Source organism: Bombus huntii, chromosome 11, assembly GCF_024542735.1.
Source record: "Bombus huntii isolate Logan2020A chromosome 11, iyBomHunt1.1, whole genome shotgun sequence".
Classification (NCBI taxonomy): Eukaryota; Metazoa; Arthropoda; class Insecta; order Hymenoptera; family Apidae; genus Bombus; species Bombus huntii.
In genome coordinates, this window is record NC_066248.1 from 2,387,183 (window position 1) to 2,410,622 (window position 23,440).

The 23,440-nt window shown below is 36.3% G+C and overlaps 2 protein-coding genes across 7 annotated transcripts in view; one reads left to right on the plus strand and one right to left on the minus strand.

Moving 5' to 3' along the window:
• LOC126870980 (neprilysin-2) overlaps positions 1-18,576 on the minus strand; it is a 38,738-nt gene extending 20,162 nt beyond the window's left edge. The window contains exons 1-2 of one of the 3 annotated variants that reach the window (XM_050629270.1): positions 18,341-18,576; positions 15,738-16,250 (exon numbers count right to left, since the gene is read on the minus strand). In XM_050629270.1, coding sequence (XP_050485227.1) covers positions 15,738-15,883 — 146 coding nt within the window. In that variant the 5' untranslated portion in view covers positions 15,884-16,250; positions 18,341-18,576. Of the gene's footprint in view, positions 1-1,839; positions 2,366-15,737; positions 16,251-18,340 lie in introns of those variants that run through there. The other 2 variants (XM_050629271.1, XM_050629272.1) reach the window with 2 other exon arrangements.
• LOC126870991 (DNA-directed RNA polymerase II subunit Rpb4-like) lies at positions 17,575-21,424 on the plus strand. 4 transcript variants are annotated; one of them, XR_007691487.1, is made up of 5 exons: positions 18,084-18,310; positions 18,629-18,840; positions 19,022-20,544; positions 20,756-20,802; positions 20,880-21,024. XR_007691487.1 is itself a non-coding variant. In XM_050629296.1 (4 exons), the coding sequence occupies exons 3-4, from the start codon at positions 18,777-18,779 to the stop codon at positions 20,398-20,400; spliced, it is 1,443 nt and encodes a 480-aa protein (XP_050485253.1). In that variant the 5' UTR covers positions 17,575-17,608; positions 17,847-17,895; positions 18,629-18,776; the 3' UTR covers positions 20,401-20,746. The 4 variants fall into 4 exon arrangements, 3 of the variants coding, with proteins under 3 accessions (XP_050485253.1, XP_050485251.1, XP_050485254.1); XM_050629296.1 differs by lacking the exons at positions 18,084-18,310; positions 20,756-20,802; positions 20,880-21,024 and adding exons at positions 17,575-17,608; positions 17,847-17,895 and having other exon boundaries at positions 19,022-20,746; XM_050629294.1 differs by lacking the exons at positions 20,756-20,802; positions 20,880-21,024 and having other exon boundaries at positions 19,022-20,746.
• The last annotated feature ends 2,016 nt before the right edge of the window (positions 21,425-23,440 follow it).

Sequence of the window (23,440 nt, forward strand, 5' to 3'; positions counted from 1 at the left end):
AACTATAGCGAGATCGAGGCATGGAAAGTTTGAATATCGCGATAGGATTCGTCAGAAGCTTAAGAACGTCTTTCCACTCTGCGATAAAATCGTTAGTAATGTCTTACTAATTGGTTTCGTCGAGTAGGAAGTAAATTGGAATTAGTGACGTTACTTCGATGTCTCGAACGAATCGTCCAAGTTTCTTGTCGTGTAGCGACGAACCGGTAGATACAATATCGAACGATGATTCGATTACAAGCGTAATCAATGCACGGTTTTTGACGAAGTACGACTGGCAAGTAAACGTGCTACGTGTTGCAAAATCTTCGAAGAGAAAATCTCGAGGAAATTCTATAAAAAGAACGTATTAGGTCGACGGTTGGAACAAAAGGAACCTAATCGATAAACGATACAATCGTAAACGTTAAGTGGTTTGCACAACCTCGAAATTCTTTGAGTGAAATCGAACGACCCGATGGATGGACTTGCGGGCGAATTTTAAGGGGCTTTCGAAAACGTTGCGGTTACAATAACGACGTAACATCAACGCCTGGCTGGTGTGTTTTATCACCGAGAATCCCAGCCTGCATTGAAATCACGAGATCTCTCTCGAAGAGAAGGAACGATGATTCATAAGACGTTAGATTTATATATAAACAATTTAATTTTACCGAGCCATATGAAACACTGTCGAAGATATCGACTGCTAAATCGTTAAGAAACGAAAGATATCGTCGAATTAACGATTATTCGTGCCTTTTAGCGTATTCGTGGCTTGTTAGCGCGTTACGTTTCGTTACGATAGTTATCTTCTTTCGTCACGATTATGAACATTTACCAGGCTCAACGAAGATTCTACCGGATAAAGAATTCCTCTTCCTCTTCGAACGAACGAAGGTTTAACGAGTTACGTGGCTTGTTTGGAATATCGTGCTTCGAAATAAAAAGAAACAGGTCTATTGTATTTACGACAGACGATAATGCATCTAACAGTTTTGGAAACATTTTTGATAAACAATATGGAGCGTTATTTTTAAATCGATATAATACCGAATCGTAAATGTACGTCACGATAAGTTTCTATCTCGGCGCCAAATTCGCAGCCAAATAAACAGAGCGATGGCTCCGCGTTTAAAGGAAACAAAACACTCGTCGGTTCTTTGTTTTCTTTTCTTTAATTTTAATGAACCTCCTGTCGAGCCAATGTATACTCAATTTATGGACATTCATACGGTTACTTGAGAAGTCGGTTAAGTTTATCGTTGCTAGAAACGTCTCTACAGAAATTCGCCGTGTTATAGCTGAACAATAGCCAATGTGCATTTGCAATGATAATAAACCAAGCAAACGATTACTTTAACTACCTCCACATATCCTTATCAACGATAACACTCTTTCATCCGCCAAAACAAGATAATTTTTCGCTATAATCTAACGTCGCGAGGTTCTACCAAGGTGACTAGTTTTTAACGAGATTATGTAACTCTGTCAAAACAACAATACGAAAAGCAAAGAAAGATAGAGATCTTATAGACGGTACGATCATTCTGATCGAAACGAAGCTAAAACCAGGAAAACACAACGATGTGACAAAATCAGATTATCGTGATTATAAACGATATCGTGAAACGAGACTACTTTCCCGAAGATAAATTTCTATCCTAAAGATAAATCATCGAATAAAATGTTCATGTTATGGATCGTCGTACATGAAAAAATCATAACATCGTCGCAAACTCTATGGTAATGTCTACGCTGTGCATACGATTTCTCTTGGAATCCACAAGAGTCGATTCCGCCAATTTTCTCATGCACCGTTAGCCAACTTTCATGCGATAGTAAACGAATGAAACTCACTTAATGACAGTCTGCTTCATGCTGTTTGTCATTCTGTCCTCTCTTCGGTTTCTCTAAAGTTTCTTCTTCTTGTTTGCTTCTATCGAAACTTTTTCACTGACACATTACTACACGCACTCTTTCTTTGATCCTTTCGAATAGCCCTCACTATCAATTTCTTTTCTCTCTCTCTTTCTCTTTCTTTCTTTCTTTTTTTCTTTCTTTCTTTCTCTCTGTAAAACGACGCGATTCTCGCGGATCCCGGAAATCGAAGATCCTTCGTCTCGAGATGTTCCTTTTCTGTTATTTATCGATGATTCGTCCTCACGATACTTCTTTCCTTTCCTCTGGGGGCCGGATATGAATCGGTTTGGGCTGTTAGCGCCAGACTGAAGGAGCACGCGCATCTCTCCTCGTATTTAAACGCCCTCTCCCTACCTCTCTCGCCCTCTCTTTCTCGTTCCCATTCGGCGGCTCCGCGTTTCGATACTCTCCTTTTCCTTTTTCCGTACTCCCGCAAGTATCCTGGCCAATTTGTCGAAAATCTGCGACTCGATCGCGGATTATATCGGTGTGCATGTATAATTTTAGATGTAGATCACTTTAACCTGTTGACCGAGCAAGTCGAATTAACTCGTCGCTCGAGTTGCAAACTTTTTGGAAATAATATCTTCACCGAGGGATTCTCCAAGTCTTTTTACACTGGCTATAGAAAGTATATCGTAGATATCCTTATTTTACAACGAAGCGTTCTTTTTTTTATCAGGTTCTACGTTTCATTTATTATTTTTCATAGTGTCAAAGTTTCGCAGTCGTACGAAGGCACTGTGTTATTACGCGACACAGAAGGATTAATTCGAAGTAACTTCGGTCATTAGAAATTTCATCGATTTTCTTCTTCTCTTAACGGTACGAGAGCGCGGTGGTGTATTTGAGTACGGAATATTGAAAAACTGGCTTGTGTTCGTCGTATTATTTCTTTGAACTTTACTCTATTTGACGATATATTATTTTTATACGTTTCATTTGATTTTCTTTTCATTTTCCCGTTATATTTTATCAGTTTAATTATTTTTGGACTATCAGAAATTCGTTTGATCTTCGTTAAAACGAAGCGTTGAATATTTGCACGTGTTCGAATCTAAAATTGAGATATAAAGTATTTCACATTTAATACCTTTATAAACATATAGATCAATGATTTTCAAGATGCCGGGAAATGTTATGTTATATAGTTCATTAAATACTTTAGAAATTCGTAATTAACTTTTTATCTCTCAACGATTATATGAGAAATTAAACGCTGATAAATTATTGTCTATTTTTGTAATGTCTATTTTTCATTTTATAATTCTAAAGCGTTTGTAAGGACAATTGGACGAAGTTTGATTCTTTTCCGATGTTATAAAGCCGTCTAAGCGTTTCGTGCCTTTGTAGATTCCTCCTTTTTTTTTTCTTTTTGTTCTGACGCTCGTCCTCTGCACGGAACGATGATACTATGCACGTCAATGATTTCCGAAACATCGGAAAAATTGTTCTCTTCCTCTACATGACCGACACTGAGATTACCGTGCATCACGGAAACATTTATTTTGTGCCGATGAACGTCAATGAGTAACGTGCACATGGTCGCACGCCAAAGCTTCAAACGGAATACCAGGATTACGAACTTCGATTCAAATTGATTTATCAAAATCTTTCGTATCGTTAATATTTTCAATAGAACGATTATTGATAGTCTCTTACGCTAATTTATTTTGATCGCGGTATCGTATCGCAAATATCGAACGTTTTAATCCTCGAATTCGTCAACTTTTTAATCGAGACATCTTGCGTATATGAATTCAGAATCAAACTTATTTCCTTCTGCTTCCTCATCAAGAAAGATGAGGTTTAATTCGCTAACAAGGTAATTGCAATTTCTGTCGTTTTACGATACACTAGTCAGCTTGATACAAAGGCATGTATTCCATTCCTATGAATTCGTTAGCGAAAACGATTGTCAAACCATGAATTGTATACGCGAGATTAAAATAGGAGACTAGTTCGAACTGGTTGCGAGAACAATACACGAACGGTATATAATCCATTAGCTTAAATTAAATCGCGTAGCAAACGCGTCAATCGCGAATGAAAAACGGATAACGCTCGTGAAATAAGCTTTATTAAGTAGTTAGTAAAAAATGCTGGTTTCATCAAACCAACCGCATTTTACTACATTCTTGGCATGTTCGACTCGATACAACAGGTAGATAGCTAGTCGCATATTTCCCAAAATAATACCGCGACGATACAACGAACGATATTTTTTCAAGAAACACCATCAAATCTTATAATCGTGACTTTTATCTTCTAATTTGAAAAACGATGATTCGAACGAACGATTCCTATTAGAAGAGTACGACAGGTTTAAAATAGTCACTTATAAACTGTTTAAAATACACCCACGCGGGAGATCTCCTCGGCCCGTTCGATTACTCGTACAGCGTCGTTTATTTCGAGAGGGAATCGATTTCTTTGAAAAAGTTACGGTTTATGGAGTGGCGTCTCCGACGAGATTCATTTGTTAGCGTCTACCGTCTGACTAGGTGGGAAGCGCGAGTGCGTAAGTTTGGCCGAGTTTCCGAAAGTTATAGAGACCGACGTTGGTCTTCTAGCTTCGTGCTTCAAAACTATTGCGCGCAAACTTTAAAACTACTGTCCCAGAAACGGCTGCGGAACTCTGTAGGGCTTCAACCTACATAGGGTGAACATACAATCGCAGGTCGTTCCATTCTACGCGTTAGGCTGTATTTCATTCGACGATCGGACAACTGAAATACTCGACCGGCGGTTAAGTAACGTGATACCTTTTAGCAATTGCGAGCTCTTTACGGCGTGACTTTTTCGCGTCAAACGGTAAATATTTAACTTTCTCCCGTCGTCATTTTCCGTTATGTCGTTTGATAACGAATCCGTTCGGAGCCGAATTTCTTTTACCTGTTTGCGTAAAGAAGACATAACGTTCGTATATTTATCGTCGGGTATACGCAACATCGAGCGTGAAAGGGTTATTTTGTCGACTATATTAAACCATGTTTAAACAGTATGTAAATACAGTCGATGTACTTAGTATATTGAGGGAATAATTAAAGAAGGCAAACGAGTAAGTTTCCCTTAGTAATTAGCTACCGGCAACCGAATAATTATCCTATTATTCGCTAATCGATCGTACAAATACATCTTTTTGAATTTACCTTCATATGTCTATATAGAGGCAAAGTTTCGTTCAACTTGTACATTATTTTCCATCGATAGAAGTAATGTCCCGTGTTTCCTGATCTATGACCCGAAGCTGATTTGGGACAATGCAGGTTCACACCGTGTCAATCCCGATACGAGCAACGAAAAATCGCGAATAAATAGCCGGCCATTGTAGACTGAATTTAGTCCAACGATTATCATACGGTCATGCAAGTCAAATAGATTCCGGGTAACTCTTGTTTCTTTTGCCTCCTGCTGCACTGTTCTTCGTGAACGGAAAGCCTAAATATATATAGGTAGTTTCTTGGAATCGTTTTTTTTTTTTTTTATGAAATCTGTTTTACTCACTGTTACGAAGAATCCTGATTGAACTGACCTAAGATATTTTTCAGAAATTGGTTCGTTTTTAAGCGTATTTGATTATTGCTATCCTTTACTTACGAATCGTATCAGAGAATCAGTCGCGTCTCGGAAAATCATCAACGCGACAAATTGCGATGAACCTGATTCAACATCTCTAAGATACTTTTTTTTAAACATTTGTTCGTAAAATTGTAAGTCATGCTATAGAAAATTACCAATATCCTTCCGCCATGGAACGCATCGAACACACCGAAGAGCCACGTGCGGTGCTCGTCGGTGAGGTTTATAACGAGGTCGTAAATTCGTATTAAGCGAGCAATCGCATTTAGAATTGTTAGTTTATTTCGCATTCGATAGTGAAGAATACGTTGTAAACTCGGTGTCTCCAAAGTCCACGCTTTCAAACCATATCGCCACGGTACAAATTTCCGAGGTTTCTGACCTGTAGGAGTATCGAGATCTTCTCGGAAAAGCGAACGCCTCGCGTCAGTTCGGATACCATCCCATTCTTACCAGGAGAAGGCGCGTCAAGGGCGCATGGAAGAGCGATCGTGACATTCAGAACACCGTTGATTGAAAAACTAATTTTTACAACAGCCACTCAGCGTGTGTCGTGAACGAACTTGAGAGTTCGGATAGTACGAGCAGAACGTGCATATTGTACACATTCGATGTACACGTTCGAGCCATCATTCGGTGTAGACATGTTCTAACGTTCAATCAGTACACGTATTCTGTCGATCAGCTCAAACATCATAGTACAAACAACCAAATACATACGTTATGTACTGTACTTTATGTACTGTACTCGTTTTTTGCACATCGTTTTTTACCAAGGTACACGTTGCCTGCTGCTATTGCGTTTAAAACGAGTGTAAACATTGGTTTCTCTTACCTAATCATACCCATAGTATAACCATAGTTACATCGGCACACAATGTTCGCGTCCAAGTCGATGAACTACCGAAGACAGACGAGTCCGTTCAAATACGACGAATCGACGAACCCAGCGCAAGATTGATAAAAGATGCTTTTCAGAAATTCCTTCTCTTTTACCTTCGTAAGCTATTACCATAGTCCACTTTCGAATAATTTTTTAAGATGCTTTCCTTTTTGTTTAATTGCGGACGATTTACTTGCAACGTTGTAAATTATGTCTTGAAAAACGATTCGCTGCATTATGAACCGCTCTCGAGAGAATAATCGCTCTGAAAAGTGAATTTCAAGCGTTTAAACAGCACCATGGTGAATCTCTACCTCGATTACTCGTTTCTTGTGCGATGCACGCAGATGTCATTAGCGAAAATCAGACTGAAGCGCGTCGAGAAACCAACTTATGTATTTATGTATTTATGCTTGTTAAAAAATTATAAAAAACGATTATCGTACGATAATCTAATTGCTTGAAGATGAAAAAATACGTGAGCATTATGAGAATATCGATTCTCCTAACTATAAAATTATCTTCTTTTTGACAAGTACGATAAACAACTGCAATTTTCAACGATTTACAGTCTGATGTTTTAAAAATATGTATCGTCGGATTGTTACGCGAAATATTTATCAAGTTTCGTAGATAACTCGACCAGTTAGCGCGATTTCGTTCCCACGTGAATACCTGCTGTTCTATCCGACCTTCACCTTCTTTTCCCGATTCGTAGAAACTGCTCTTTACGACGTGGAACGCTTGATGCAGCCTCTGCAAGTTACGCTATCATCTGCTACAATAGCACTAAATCATGTTCAAAGGAATATTTTAACGTCTACATTAACCTGAATTGCTCGTTCTACTCGCGGTCTTTAATAAAGGTTGTCCCATAAAAGAAAGACAAATATTGATCTTGTAGATTTCACTGTCGCACAACGTCAACGATAATTATCGTTTGTGGCACACGAGCTTCTAGCTTTCCAACGGATAACCAAATTACTTAATTCAACACGGTTAATTACGTGTTCGATGAATGTACGTAAGTCCTAGAAAAGATCGAAAAATTCAACGTAACATCTCCTTATTTTAATCCACTATTGCATACTATGCAGTTTACTACTATCTTTTAACCATATTACATATATGATATTTTTACCCACTACCAGCTACCCACGATTCCGTAATCCAACGAAATATCCTATCGACGCACTATTTTATAATTCGATGAAACGTTGTACCAACCGCATGACCGATTACGTTGTTGCTCGATGGCGATCGTACCGCTATCCTCGACAGAAAACGCAGCATCGTCGCGATAACTGGCTTCGATGCAGAGCTCTGGCGATAATAAGCTTTTATTTCGAGCAATTCGTTGATTAGCTTATCGATCGCTCTCGCGGTACCATTCGAAACAATAGTTAAGGTCGATCCCGTTATACATTTCACGTTGTGTTGGTTGTCGCGAAATCGCGGGATCTCGCAGCAAGCCACTATGCAGTTCGATATCACGATTTGAGACGCCTGACGAGCCGAGGACGAAGAAATCCAACTGGAGTAAGGTCGGTGAACCGCGATCCAAGAAGTGTGTCGACGTTAATTAAAGAAATCCCATCGATTATTGGTTGACACTTAGAGTTAACAGCTCGAGCGCGGAGAGAAAAAAAAGACGTTTGATCACGTTTACCCATCAAAGGGAGGAGAAACTGCAGTTGACTACAGTTGATAGATAAAGGATCTCATTTACCTAAGATTCCGATTGGACGGTTTTATTTGATCTTTCCTTTGACATAGTTATGATAATTGCGTTAGAGGAACGTGGCTTAAGTTTCAGGTTTATGACGATGTTTCAGGTTTGTGAATTTCGATATTTCTTGTTACGTATTGTGTTTCCAGAGTTTATCGATCTTTATCTCGCCCCTGTAACCGATAGAATTAATTTTGCATTTTCAAATTGAATATTTTGCGCTATTTCAGATTTAAAATGATCACGTTGATCGTTTTGCCTTATTATAGTTTAACTTCTTAAGAGCTAACGTTCCGTTAATGCAAGATTTCATTCGTCTATAACGTTTTTTGATCGACTTATGTTTTTCGTTTAAATTATATAGTCTCTTGACGTTGTGAATTTTCAAGATTTAACTCGATATCTTTCGCGTTTTATATTTCTTCCTTCGTCTAATCTCTATGATTTCATAAACTTGGAAAAAATTCAAGAATATTTATGACATTGTGACGAACTTAGGATCCTGGCAAGATCACGGGCCTCTGGAAAGGAAAGTTCCAACCAGCAGACCGAACATATGGCTGGTCGAAGATCGAGGATACCGTTACTGTGACGTTAAAACGACTGCGATGTCAGGGAAATCTAAATTATCACAAAAACCATCCATTGGAAAAGATGTTGCAGGAAAGATTTATCCGCTATATATGTACCGTCTCGATGGTTTTGCTCGCGATCTTCGTGCGAAAGCCTATCCTTATAATCCTGTTTTCTATCAAGCGGCGTCGTGTTTGCGATCAACTGCGTAATAACTGTGACATTATGATATTCGCGAGGTCGAATATATAGCAAATAAAAACATTATTTTTGCCAATGCAAATATACCGAAGGAACTAATAACAATAACAAATAAACGAGTTGAAAGGCTAAAGAATAATAAAACACAAATTCATATACTGTGTATATAATCCGTGCGAAGCATAAAAATTCCTACGTTATGGTTCATGCTGTGTTCATATGTAGCGTATCTTGGAAAAACTAGAAAGAAAATTCTATTACACAACAAACTTACACAACTGAACTGCGATGTTGACGAAACGCGACGCATTATTGAGACACACTACAGAAACACGATCGAAACTCGTTATTCTTCGTCGCAAGCTTCGTCGCAAACTTTAAAATTGTAAGAAAGACGAACAGATGGAACGAAAGTTGCGTATAATAATCCAGATAATAGGTAACATACACGATATCTGTACGATCCGAGTCGGATGATCATTACAAAAACGGGATTGTCCATCATTTTCCGATTATCGATCGAAATTGTTTACGCCCGAGTTTACGCCCCGGCCTGAATTTCTCGGCCGATGCATAGTACGAACGTGTGAACCGGCTAAGGAACGCCCGAACGCGTGAATTTGCATTTACCTGGCGATCGACAGGAAGCATCGAATGCTGCGATTCTCAAGAAAAGCCTGAAACTCGAGAGATACAGTTATACCGTTGCACCTGACTCCACGCGTACGTGGCATGAGATCTTAGAAAATGAAAAGTCGAGTTGGTTTCGCGTAATGTAATTAGCTGTAGGATACGCGAAGTCGATCAGGAGTTCGTGTTGATAACAGGAAGCGGTTCATTCAACGGTGACTTGTTGCGTAACATTTACGAGGCAAAAGACTCGGCTTGCTTAGGAGTGTTAACCGACGTTCTACTTTTAACCACGTTCTATCGACTGACAATCTCGAAAAGTCCGCGTAAATCCCGCCATACGGAGGATCTCTGTCAGCGGTCTGAAACGTTTAATGGTCGAAATACCATCGAGCCTTCGTGAGCATGCATAATTAACGCTCGTTATGACGTTGAACCGATACATCGGTAGCTCGTGAGCAAAGTGTCGTTTGGAGTGGTCGAACCGCTACGTTCGATATCGTTCGTGTCATCTGAACGAGAGTTCGGATGAGATTAAATGATCTCTTAATTGGTTTCAGTCGTATGAGAATAACGATTTTTAATCGAAGGACAAAACTGAACATCGTAGAAACTGATTCGGGGGACAAGCCTAACGTATCATTGGAATTTTCGTTTAATCTAACGTACTATGTTGTACCATTTTGGCGAAATAACTATTTTTGCATCATCGTTCATATCAGAACCTGTCTTGAATTGGGATAAGTCGAATCGGGTCAATTACGCCCGTCTGGATTATCATAGATAGTCTGGTTTACGTATACCGAGATACGCATACAGAAACGTAACGTAAACTGATGTTACTAGGAGTGGCTTCACAACAACGTACCAGCCAAAGTTTATCGAGGTTATCCCGTTAGGCTCAGGTCGCAGTGACCGTTTTATCAAAGATCGGCCGCACGTATCCTTCTTTCCATCGAAACTACTCGCTTCACCTTGTAGATCGTTAAACTTCTAAATAACGATACATCGTGTTGCAAGAAATTGATCCATTCCTTCCATTCGTAGGTGGTGGCCATTTGAATATCAAAGTTACGGGGAAGAAGTCTGTTGCTGACCTTTATGGCTTGGTGTTTCTTCTATTCTAAGAACGAAAAGATCTAAATCCGAAACTCGATGATACATTCTTATCGCTTCCTGAAGTTACTGTTATCTTTTATTTCATTTATTTCCTAATATCAGTTAGAGTCGATAGGTTCTTGCACATTTTATAATATCAAATTTATATCAAAAGTCCAAAATAATAACAACGGCAAAGGCGACGTCGTATTGGGATTCCGTTCGAATGGAAAAAGAATAGAAGCGCGAAAGATCTTTATATCCATGCAAATCCGAATACAGATAATCAAGTGCCAGTCTAAAAAGAAGAGATACGACTGCTTCATCGTGAAACTAATTTTAAACCTGTCTCATTTCGGTGTCAGTGGCATACAGAATCGATGACGAATGGCAACCGGTTCTGCCTGATATTTCATTGGCTGGAAAATTAATAACGTATCACCATCTAGATTTTCGCGCGATTTTCTTAAAATATTCGAATTAGGCATCTACTTGTAGATTAATCAACTTTCCAAGAAAAATCGAGATTTTTTCCAATGGATATGTTGCTGGAAAAACGATACAGCAGAAATGTTTTCGCGACAAACGAATCCAATTACCAAGTTTAATGAGCAGAAAACTCATACTTTAAAAAAAGAGATTAACACATCCGACGCATGTTGTGAAATATCCTGAATAATATTGTATATGTATGTGTCTAGGATATATTTTATGGAAAGCGGATATTCCAACGATACTAAAGCGATCGAGTGCAATAAGAAACAACGAGACGATAACTTCGAGTATATTAATTAGAAAAAAAACTCTCTATAATATTCGATAAATTACTGTTTCACGTCTGTCTACGGTGATTCGTTAGCTCGAACGCCAATGTCGTACGATGATTCAATACGATTTAATTAATTATCAGCAGCCACGGTGTACGAGTGATGCGTGAGAGAAACTAAAGTTTACACTCTTTTAAATGCCATAGTAGAAGGGAACTTTTACTTTCATGAAAAACATGTGTAATCGAGTACGACACATAGTACGTGTGTCGTAGTCTGTACTACGTATACCGTTTGAATGTTAGAACACATCTACTACTGATTGAAGGCTCGATTGTGTATACCGATGGAAAGCTACAATACGCACGTTCCGTTCGGACTGTCCGAGCTTTCAAGTTTGTTCAGGACACACGGTGATTGGCTTTTGTCAAAAATTACTTTTTCAATCAACGGCGTCCTGAATGTCACGACCGCTATTCCATGCGCCCTTGACGCGCCTCCTGCTGATAAGTGCGGGGTGGTATCCGAACTGACGCGAGACGTTCGGTTCTGAAAAGGTGGCGATACTCCTGCAGGTCAGAAACCTCGGAAACTTATACCGTCACCATATGGTTTTAAAGCATAGACTCTGGAGACACCGAGTTTACAACACATCTCTGGCTATCGAGTAGCAAAGGTAAAGTAAACTAACAATTCTAAATGCAACTGACCATGCTCCTGTCACGTCCCGCGCGCGCACGCGCCGTAACGTAGACTAAAACTACCAATAGCGCGAATGAGCGTTCCAATTTGAAATTTAAATAAATTTTAACAATTTGTATAGATCGGCAACACAACCAAAACGAGCCAAACAAAACGTAACACTCCCCTAACAAGTTTGAAGATTCCGAACGGAACAATAATCGTTTTTACGATAAGATATGATCCATTCTGTTAAAACCGATGCAGATTTATCTTCAATTATGTTCCTATAATACAATTTCCATACTTATCCAACGCAATAAGTCGTAATTATCAGAAATTACACGAGTGAAAGTTAGCTCACCTATTCCACCCACTTGCAAACTGTGTATCGATGCTTTTCGAGAGGTTTCGCTCGAGACAATGGAAACTCGCAGAGGAGAGGAACGAATTATTCTAACGATCGTTTCCGTTCGCGATAACGAGTCCTCTTTATTCTAAACATTATCTATATCCATGGAAGGCAGTCAGTTGTAAAAACTCGATGGTCGTCAGAGCTATCTGAACGTCGACAATTAAGGAACAATTCATTTGCAGCTTAACAAGCCTATTTAACACGATCAAAGGATTCTCGATTTGTCTCACTTTTGCAGTCTCGCAAGCGTTAGCTTCGGTATTGGCTCGCTTGTTGCTTATGTAACTCGCAATTTGCGTTTAGAAGCGCGTAATTTCGTCGTCCAAGCGCAGAAACAGGATTTGCCACCAAGAATCCACCGTGAACCATGCCACGCCACGCTACGCTACACCATACCACGTTACTCTGCTCGACAACGCGATGAATATTCATTCGTGTCTCCGCTGTCTAATAATCATGCACGACTGCTACACGGATGCCATTCCACGATTGAAGGCTGTTTACGAAGCAATCGGACGATCGGACGCAAACTCAAGATTGGATGCAAAATGTTCGAAGATTCGTTTCTACGCGATCGTTTACCATAGTTTAATTCTACTCATCGTATATCATTATACGTATCTAGCTGTGATAATTAGAAATAAAACTATTACGATAATTACGATTGAAATAAATCTTATCAAGAATAAGCAAGCGATGCTTTTCAATGGTATCGTATAGGACCATCGTTTCGCATTTGCATACGAAAGAACTTGTCGCTGAGCCCGCCCGCCTGTTATCTTCGTTGCATTTAAATGAGACTGTTTCCGATGATCGATCAGAAAACTGTTGGCAAATCATTCGTGGAAATGTTCCTTTTTCTTCTTTTACTGTCAATTTAAAAGCGTGAATCATCGTAAAAGTCAACAAAGGGAAACGGATTGAAAAGGAAGAAATGGAAGCAGAAGTTTGGCAATGTGTCAAGAAGATGTTTTAAGAAGGAAGCGGTTCTTTGTTCATTTTGGCGGTTGTTTTCAAATTGAAAGAATGCTATGGCAATAATTTGCGGTAATTTCTTTCTTAGACAGCACATGGTACACCTTAACCTTTTGTTTCTTTAACTGTTTCTAGCTGTAGCAACACTGTATCACCGAAGAATCGAAGCTACAGTTGAAACGAAGCTCTTTTACAAAAATTCTTAACAGGTCATCGACTCACAATCGCTATAATTTGAGTATCTCGAGTGATATTTCTCTAAAATATTACAAAATTATCCTCATTAAAGTATTTCATGAAAAAAAGCTAAACGAATAAACTTTTAACTATCGGAATATCGGTCACGACATGGTTTGTCGCAAATGATTAATACAAAATTTACATGTATTTTTTGTTGATCGACGGAAGCGAAGATGTACAGTATCGTAAACCAAGTCGTAAAGTGCAAGTTGCACCGTTCGCCTTCGAACGCACTGGTTGCTTCTGTATGTATGTTGGTTGTTCCGTTATATAGAAATGCCGAAGGCGATGCTAATGAGGTAAATCGAAGTCACAAATGCCGTAAAAGGTCCGATAACCCTTTCGAAAACGGTGTCTTTTTTTTTTCTTTTCTTTCGTTCGATTGGGGAAGAATACGGCGCGAAAGAAAATAAATCCGAACTCTGTTCGTGTAAAAAAGATATCCGATCGTATGTAGGCAACCCTAAATCTCTACCATACAGATTCAATTCCTGTGAACGACTGGAAATTTACTGTCAGCCGGTAACGGCATCTTCGTGCTCGTATACGGAATTCCCAGCGAAGAAACGAAGAAACACTTTGACGACTGACATTAATTTCCTGAAAATCACAGTTAATTTTTTAATGATCCTGTGCATTATTCGTTAACTAGCCTGTGGCGTATAGATTTTCATTGGATCGTTAAATGTTTTGGTTTTATTACATTTGGTTCTATTACTTGGTCATGTACTCTTAGACTATTAGACAAATAGCTAACTATGAACATGTATAGGAATTTTATTTGTTAGTTTATTTAACGTTCGAAGTCTGTCTAAAATAGGTACTGTGGGATAGATTTATGGCTACTGGCTGCAACAGGTGAAGCTAATTGATTCTGCTGCATCTTTTGGATCATTTTCGATCCAAACTGATCGTTATTTATCGTTAAACGATCTTTTATTTGATATACGTAGGCGATCGTCTGTTTTAATTTCACGTAAAGTTGCCTCGCAACGTTACGAGTCTTTTTGTTTTTTTTTTTTTTACCAGATGTGGGATTGAAAGATAGAAATTCGAAAATTATAGCAAGTAGAGCGCAGAAGAAAAAGAGAGATTTGCTCCTTGTCAAAATCTATATATGTAACATTATCAATTTTTTTTCTGCTTTTAAACTAATCTCAATATCGTATAATCTACATATTTTCTTTTTTGTGTTTTTTTTTATGAAAAATAGAGAAAATAGAAATCCTTATCGTTCTGGTAGCTTTAAAAGAAGCAAATGCTCCTGTTTCATTTCTCATGTCGGAACGGTGTAAAAATAACGGGAAGTTCTGGAAACAATAACATATTTTTCACCGTTGATCACTGTTGTCTGACGTTTCATTTATCCATGAAAGTATCATCCGTTTTTACATGCACATGTACGTAGTTCGAAATAGAAACTTTACGTTCGATCTCCGTTAGTCGCTAACAGTATGTTATTAAACGAGTATTCTAAAATAATATTACCATATTTCTCTCACAGAATTAATTCTTTCTTATGAAAGCTGTCGCGCGAGAGTTGTTAAATCGACGAGTTTTTTTTTTTCGTTATAATGCTTACGAGATGAAAGAAGCGTTAGAATGGACTTTACGAAGAAAATATAAGGATCGATAAAAAGTAACGAAACGAACTTTCTAGGGACCTATCAAACAAGAAATACATACGTTTACGTTATTTTCTTCTTTGAAACCGTCTTCAGAATAAATAAAACGAGTGAATTCGTCGATATCATTTGTTTTTTCTTTCTTATATATCTTCTAGGTTATAGGCAATGTATTCAAGTATTATTTAATACTCTAACCATTATAAAAGAACCCGATCAAATAATACTCGATCTAATTTTACGTAAAATTGAAAGAAAGGATAGAAAGAAAAAAATAAAGCATATTTCATAGTTGATTCGGTCTACACGCGGATATATCTTTAATCGAGAAATTGAATTCCCTCGTTAACTTAAAGCCAATGTATCTTTATATCTTCTTCGACTATTTTACAATTTGCCTCGTTATATTTTCACTGATTCGATAAAGGGAACGTACCTATCTATAGTAGTCATTTTGTAAACGTTGTCGAAGATGTTTCCTCGGTCCGATCGAACGCTTTCTTCTTTGACGTTATCACCGTCATCGTGAGTACGGAAATGTAGCGTTCTTGCGTTGGAAAAGTCTGGTTGCTCGGGATTCATGATTCGTTCGTCAAGAGATCATCCAAGTCACGAATATGAGAAACACAGCGCGGTCACGTGAAAAAAAAGAAAAAAAAGGAAACAAAAGAGAAACACGCTTCAGCGTATTTGAGTCAGTCCATCGAGGACTCTCAATACATATTCGATCGTTGTACCACGATATGGACGCGTTGTCCGTGTTTGGAAACAGTTTCAGTCCTTGTCGTAGCCGGACGATCGTCTTAAATTACGCACGCGTTCTATACACGGTGTTATTCGTGACGATGTTCCTTTTGTTGCGTGACATTGCCATAGATATCGCCATATGGGGATTTTCATTCGGTGTGTATTTCACGTGCAAATTCATCTTCGTCAAACTTCTCTTCGCCTGCAAGAGAATCGAGCGCAATGTAGGAAGCTGTCGCTAAAGATCGATGTTTACGCAACCGTTACGATAATAACCGTTGGTGGAACGATTCCTATTTTCAGATATCTACAGAGATCATGCCAATTAATCTTGTTCCAAGACGAACTACTTTTTCCCAACACGCCTCCACTTTTTTATTTTTGTTACGCGCGCGCAATAAATTTTCAAATACGTCGAATTATTTTTAATATCTCGTAAATGTCGTGACAAGATTTATAATAAATTAGTTTATGATTGGCGATAATTAGGAATTAATTGCCGTATCGCACCATTATTTTCATATGTAAAATGAAATGAAGAGTACTATAATCGGTAAGGCACACGATAGCTTTTGTAGATCTGTATTTTTCTCGACACATGAGACGTATAATATGTCTCATCCGAATATAAAACACGTGTTTAAATGATATAGTACGTTGGCTATTGTCGTATTGGAATTCGCAAAATGTTACAATAGTTGAAACGATTCCCGTTATTCGATGGTAGAATGAAAATTTCCCAGACGGTGAATACTTTCCTCTGGGAAGAAAAGAATAGGATATTATACGAAGCGATAAGATTTTTGATTTGGCTCGATCGGTTGACTCGTAAAAATTTTAATGAAACCGGTTTCCACGCCTAGCAGGTCACAATAAACGCGCGATATGAATCTTTTTGGCTTATTACGAGGGCTGAAAACAAGTTATTATCCCGAATGAAATCCCTTACGGAAGGTATGAAGGCCAAGGTTTAGTGTCTTTTCAATAATCCTGACGTAAATCGACCAAAAAATTATGGTTGTAAACGGAAGATAATGGTCTTCCTTCTCATTGCGTGAATATTATGTAATCCAAATTGAAAACTATGGAATGAATATGTCAATTGTACATTGCTTTTTTTCCTGGAACAATAAATTAAATATTGAAAGTAAAAAAAAAAAAAAAAAAGAAAACAGATTCAATAAATTTTCTCAAACTTTTCTGGATTTAATAAATTAAATTTCTATATTCCATAGATTTAGTAGATTAAAAGCTTTGAAAACGTTTTTTTAGATATTTTTTATACTTCTCAATAAATCACAAGATTATGTCTATTTCAATAAATTATAAAATTATATATGACAACTATTTTTAATTTCAAGTTACAGTATCGAGAATTCTCATACACCGCTTTCACGAGACTGTTGCCAATATTTGCATAGTGACTCTATTATTATCCGCGAGTGACTTATTATTATTCTTTTGCAAACTATACGTTCCGATAGAGAGTTCAACATGTGGACGTATTCTTAAATGTGTCCACGTTACATGACAAGCATCGTTTGTTTTATAAAAGATAACGTAGGCGAACTCGTTCGTACACCTGGCTTCCTTTGTCTAGTATTTTTCGTATATTTTTTAGTTTTATTTCGCGTATTTCTTAGAATGATACTAAATAACGTTTGTATATTTATTTCGATAAATATTTTTTAATACTATCTTTCTAATACATTTTGTACCTTATTTGCTTTTTTATGTATCAGACCACCTCGACTTGAAACATTGGATTACATACAACAAAATATTTTTCTGATTTTAGATAAACTCACGCATTGAAGAAGTAACAAAATAAGTACGGAGATCTACAAGTAAGATAAACTAATTCGGACACAAACAGTGTGATATCACTGTACTTTTATAAGAAAGATAAAATTACTCACAATTTATTCTATGGAACCGCAGTTACGTCAGTCATAATTATATACAACAAAATTTTCTTGAGAAACTTATCCTTCGTAAGACAGTGAGATATGTATCGAGTTACCTGAGCCAAAAAGATATTTAGTTTCGTGGTTTGTTACGTTCGCTCAGTTCGAGGGCATTATATCTGTGTAACTAACACGTACGCGTGTCTAACTGATTTGAAAGATAGTATACTACGCATGTTAATTATTTCGATGTCAAATTGTTTAATTCCGTATTCGGAAAACATACAATTTTACTTGAGACCTTCACGATTTTATACATTCAGGTTATGTTCGTAATTCAACCGCCGTTTTCAAGGTTCGATACGTTCTTAAATAACATACATACCTAATGTATTTGGAAAATAAATGCTCATCGTTTTCAACGTTTCTCATTCAATGTGACGAAGCTGACATATATCTTTGACGTTCTTTTTAATCTTGTTTATTAACTAATTAAAACACTATTTCGATTTCCATATTACGCGGGACGTTAAAAATGTTAAATTATTTTAGAAACTTAAATTCTGCACACTTCACGTAGTCAACTGATTTAAGCGTTACATTTAAAATAGCGGCGCTAGAATACAAAAGATTAAAAGATTTACCGATCAAGTATATATGTACATGGTTCTAGAACTGCCATCTGGTGAGCGAAACGAGTACTTACAACTCCAGCTAATTGGCACAAGATCATTTGTGAGTAGCCATTTGTTAGTAGCATAGTACACGTTTAAGAAGTGACTCTTTTTGAGCACTGTAGAGAATTAATATAATAAAACAATATGACTAATCCAAATTTAACTGATATGACAGAGGAAGATGCGGCGGACTTGCAATTTCCGAAAGGTATGTTTATTTTTTCTTTTATTTAGCAAGAAGAGACGGAGACAATACTGTCTGTTTCTAACCTATAATCATATGACGTTTGTCAATGTTTTTTCCGATAACAATTAACATTTTACGTTGTACCGTGTAAAAATAATGTTTAATTGCGGCATGGCCTAAAGTAACGATTATCCTCTTTCAGACTGCTCATCGAGTAGAACAGAAAAGATCGAGCATAACGTAGAACTCGACGCGTCAGTCGTGAACGATGAAATCATTACTTCAGACCCAATATGCCGCGTATGCAAATCCGCATTGACAGAGCCGTATATTCGTTGTGCTGTGTGTGATAGTATGGAATTGTGTCCCTCTTGTTTCTCCAATGGATCAGAAATTAGCAATCACAGAAACGATCACGACTATATCATCATAAAGAATGAATTTCCCTTGATCAATGGAAGCGGTTGGACAGCGAAACAAGAATTAGAATGTTTAGATGTTTTACAGGAGTGTGGTTTTGGTAATTGGGTTGACATGGCCAGACGAATACAAGGGAAATCAACGGAAGAATGTAAAAATCATTATCTTCAATATTATATCGATAATCAGGCTTTGGCAGGATTGCCAAAAATGAAAGAAACAAAAGCTAGTTTGGTTGGTTGTGAACCTATTCCTTATCTATATAAATTGCAAGATTTAGAAGAACCTCCTCGGTTTGCACCTAATACTCTTAATTGTAAACTTTTGGCTGGATACAATGCAGCAAGATCAGATTTTGAAGTCAATTTTGATAATCATGCAGAATTATTAATTTCTGCCTTGAACTATGATGAATTTGATATAAGTGATAATAATTATGAATTAGGAAAAGAATTACAAGTAGCTATAGTACAAGCATATAATAACAGACTGAAAGAACGTATGAGGAGAAGAAAAATTATACGTAATCATGGACTGATAGCATTTAGAAGAACTATATCTTGGATACAGAGATACGAATGTACAATAACTAGAGCACTTGCAGAAAGATTACTAATTTTTATGCAATTATTAGGAGGTATAGAGTTCGATTATTTCATGGAAGGCTTACATAGAGCGGGAGAACTTAAAAATTATCTTAATAAGTTATTTGAATTCCGCAATAACGGTTTGGAACACTTTCATAGTGTTCCAATATTTCAAAAGTTAAGCAAACTTAGACAAGAAAATGAAAAGGAAAGGAAACAATACTTGAATAATCCTGAATATAGCTGGAAGACTATATTACCTGGTTGCAACATTAATTTTAGTAATTCCATATCGAGTACAATCGCACAACGAAAAACGGCGCCGCCACTTGCAATTCAAGGTCTTCCAGGATATGAGAAATTAACTTCAGCCGAAAAAGAGCTTTGTTCAATTACGCGTATAGTACCTACTAATTACCTCGATTTCAAACAAATTTTAATAGCAGAAAATAAAAAAGCTGGTTATCTTAGATTGGCACAAGCTAGGGTTTTGCTTAAAATTGACGTAAATAAAACACGAAAAATATACGATTTTCTTACGGAAAAGGGATATATAAATAAACCAAATCAATGATATACAGTTCGTTAATCTAGTAAAAATGCAAAATATTTATATATTATAGTTCGTGGATACTGCCAGAATTGTGATATTACATATTAAGACTTATAATTAAGAATTTCATGTAAGAGTTGTAAAAGATCGACTGAAAATAATAAAGTAAACATATAAATTAAAATATATAAAATATGTTATAATAATTTATATATAAAATATATATATAACAAATTTAAATTATACATATAAGAATAAGCAACATACAAATATGTAAATTTATATATAATGTTTTGTGCTATATTTATATTATATAATAAATGTATCTTTTTTGCAAAATATGATTAATAAGATTTTATTAAAAATTTGTGATTAGTAATGTTCAATCAAAAATGTACCCACGAGTGACTTAAAGAAAATAAAGTAAGTTTTAAGTAAATTGCATAAACGATACTGTCTGATTAATAAAAGCTCTATGTGTAATTTTTTTTTTTTTTTAGAATTTGAAAATGCAGAGACCTTGTTAATTTCGGAAGTGTTGATGTTGTTGGAGCACAGGAAAGCGCAAAATGAGTCAGCCGAGGAGGAACAGGAATTTTCTGAAGTTTTTATGAAGAGTTTAACTTATACGAACAGATTTCGTCGATTTAAAAATAAAGAAACCATTGCTGCTGTAAGAAAGTAAGTACCTTTACAAAACTGACGTCTTAAGCATAAATACCTAAGACAAAAATTTACTTCCTTAAATTATCCTGTTTAGTAAAAAATATTCACAGTAACTTATAAAATTTGTATTGTTTAGTTTACTTATGCAGAAGAAGCTTCATAAATTTGAACTAGCTTCGCTCGCAAATCTTTGTCCGGAAACGCCAGAAGAAGCAAAGGCTTTGATACCCAGTTTAGAAGGACGATTAGAGGATGAGGAACTTCGGACAATATTAGAAGACATACAAACGAAACGATCTCTTCAATATTAGAATGTAGTTTAAAATGTGCGTTTCACTGTGATCATTTTATATAGCTCGAAATAAAAATTTTTCTAATAGCTATGTTATTAACTTCCAAATTGAGTTTTTTTTATTTATAATATTCTTTATTTATAATGTCATGAGTGAATAAGATTGTATGAATGTACCTTAAGAGCACAAATAGTTTCTTATATCAGGCAGGATGTAATTACAAATGGAGATAAAATAAAAAAGATTTATTTATAACAGATGTAGATATATCGAAGCTTTAATCATGTATGCAATTATATATTGAAAAAATTGATCTACATAAAGGTATGAAAGTATAACATTTAAATATTTATGAATTTTATTTTTATTTAATTCCAATAATATACGGTAACTAATTACGTAATTTGACAGCTAAACGAATCCCTTGAGACGAACCAGCTAATCTTACTAACAGCTTACTACTAACCGTGTATTACCATTGGATAATTACATACAGTTGACTGCACGCAAGAATGGATCCTCATTATCACTACACTGCGTCGTTGAAGGAACCCTCGATCGAACTTCCTTTTGATGCTCGTTTCGCGGAATAATATACGCGATAAGAATCTAGGACGGTGCTATATAATTTGTTACTTTATATCACATGAAAATGATACATTGGTTTTTTCAAATTTATTTTTTCAATATTAATTTTCCCTTTCTTTTTAATAGTTTAATGCCAATATATTAGAAGGACAGAAAATTATTACGAGTGATTGTGAAACGGCTTGAAAGAAAATTCCTCGATAATCCTCCTGAATCCGTGTTATTAGTAATTGCACGTATAGGTTATTAACAATATCCAAACTACTATTACAGAAAAGATGGAAAGACAAATCGCAAAATTGCGATTGCAGGTATGTAAGTATATACATCGACGCCTGTTGCATTACTACGCTATGTAGTCATAGCATAAAGTTCACAGAACCTAGGCGACATATCGATGTCCTTAGATCCATGTTTGGACATGTTTACAGGTTCTCCTGTTACTCATTGTTGAATGTAATTTGATTGAAAATACGTGCTAGTAATTGTTTTATTCATGGTATTGGTGAATTTTTTAAGAAGAAATTCCAAACTGACGAAAATTAATCGAAAAGTGAGAAAGCGAAGAAGGTAAGGCAGAAATCTATGCCACGGACGTTTCTTTCGCACGGTAGTATGGAACAAGACGCCATCTTCATTGTATGTATACAGGGTGGTTGGTAACTGGCGGTACAAGCGGAAAGGGGGTGATTCTACGCGAAAAAAGAAGTCGAAAATATAGAATAAAAATTTTTCGTTCGAGGCTTTGTTTTCGAAAAAATCGGCTTTGAATTTTCGCTCGGTACGCGTGCACTTTATCGCGTCTCGTTATAACGGATCTCACTGTAGATCGTTGTCTCGATTTACGTTATTTTTTTAATTTTAAAAATTTTTAAATTTTTAAATTTTCAAATTTTTAAATTTTCAAATTTTCAAATTTTCAAATTTTCAAATTTTCAAATTTTCAAATTTTCAAATTTTCAAATTTTCAAATTTTCAAATTTTCAAATTTTCAAATTTTCAAATTTTCAAATTTTCAAATTTTCAAATTTTTAAATTTTCAAATTTTTAAATTTTCAAATTTTTAAATTTTTATTCTATATTTTCGACTTCTTTTTTCGCGTAGAATCACCCCCTTTCCGCTTGTACCACCAGTTACCAACCACCCTATATTTAATTCTCCCCATTTTCTCTTGATAAAATAGAGAGGCAGGACATATTCAAACAAAAATAAATACATATTTTTATCCTGTAAAACGTAAAATTTTATGAAAACGGCCATCGTATTATCTCGCTATTGAAAATTTAACATCTACGATTATTGTAAAAATGACTTACAAGTTTATGAATAAGAAATGTAGCAAATAAAACGCTACGTTTGTGAGGGTTTATTGATCAATTGCGTGTTTGGCGCGCGTCTACGAGCATGTAATTTTCCACCGTTTTCCGTGTTCCCATCTTCCCATTCGAAAAAACAAGGCAATCGAATTATTTGCTTTCGACTGTTTCCTTCATCCATCCTTTTGATCATTATC

Bases quoted from the DNA above. Each gene is read 5' to 3' on its own strand.
- LOC126870991 (XM_050629296.1), top strand. From the start codon at position 18,777: ATGACTAATCCAAATTTAACTGATATGACAGAGGAAGATGCGGCGGAC. The intron at 18,841-19,021 runs GTATGTTTATTT...ATCCTCTTTCAG, and splicing joins GGACTTGCAATTTCCGAAAG to ACTGCTCATCGAGTAGAACA.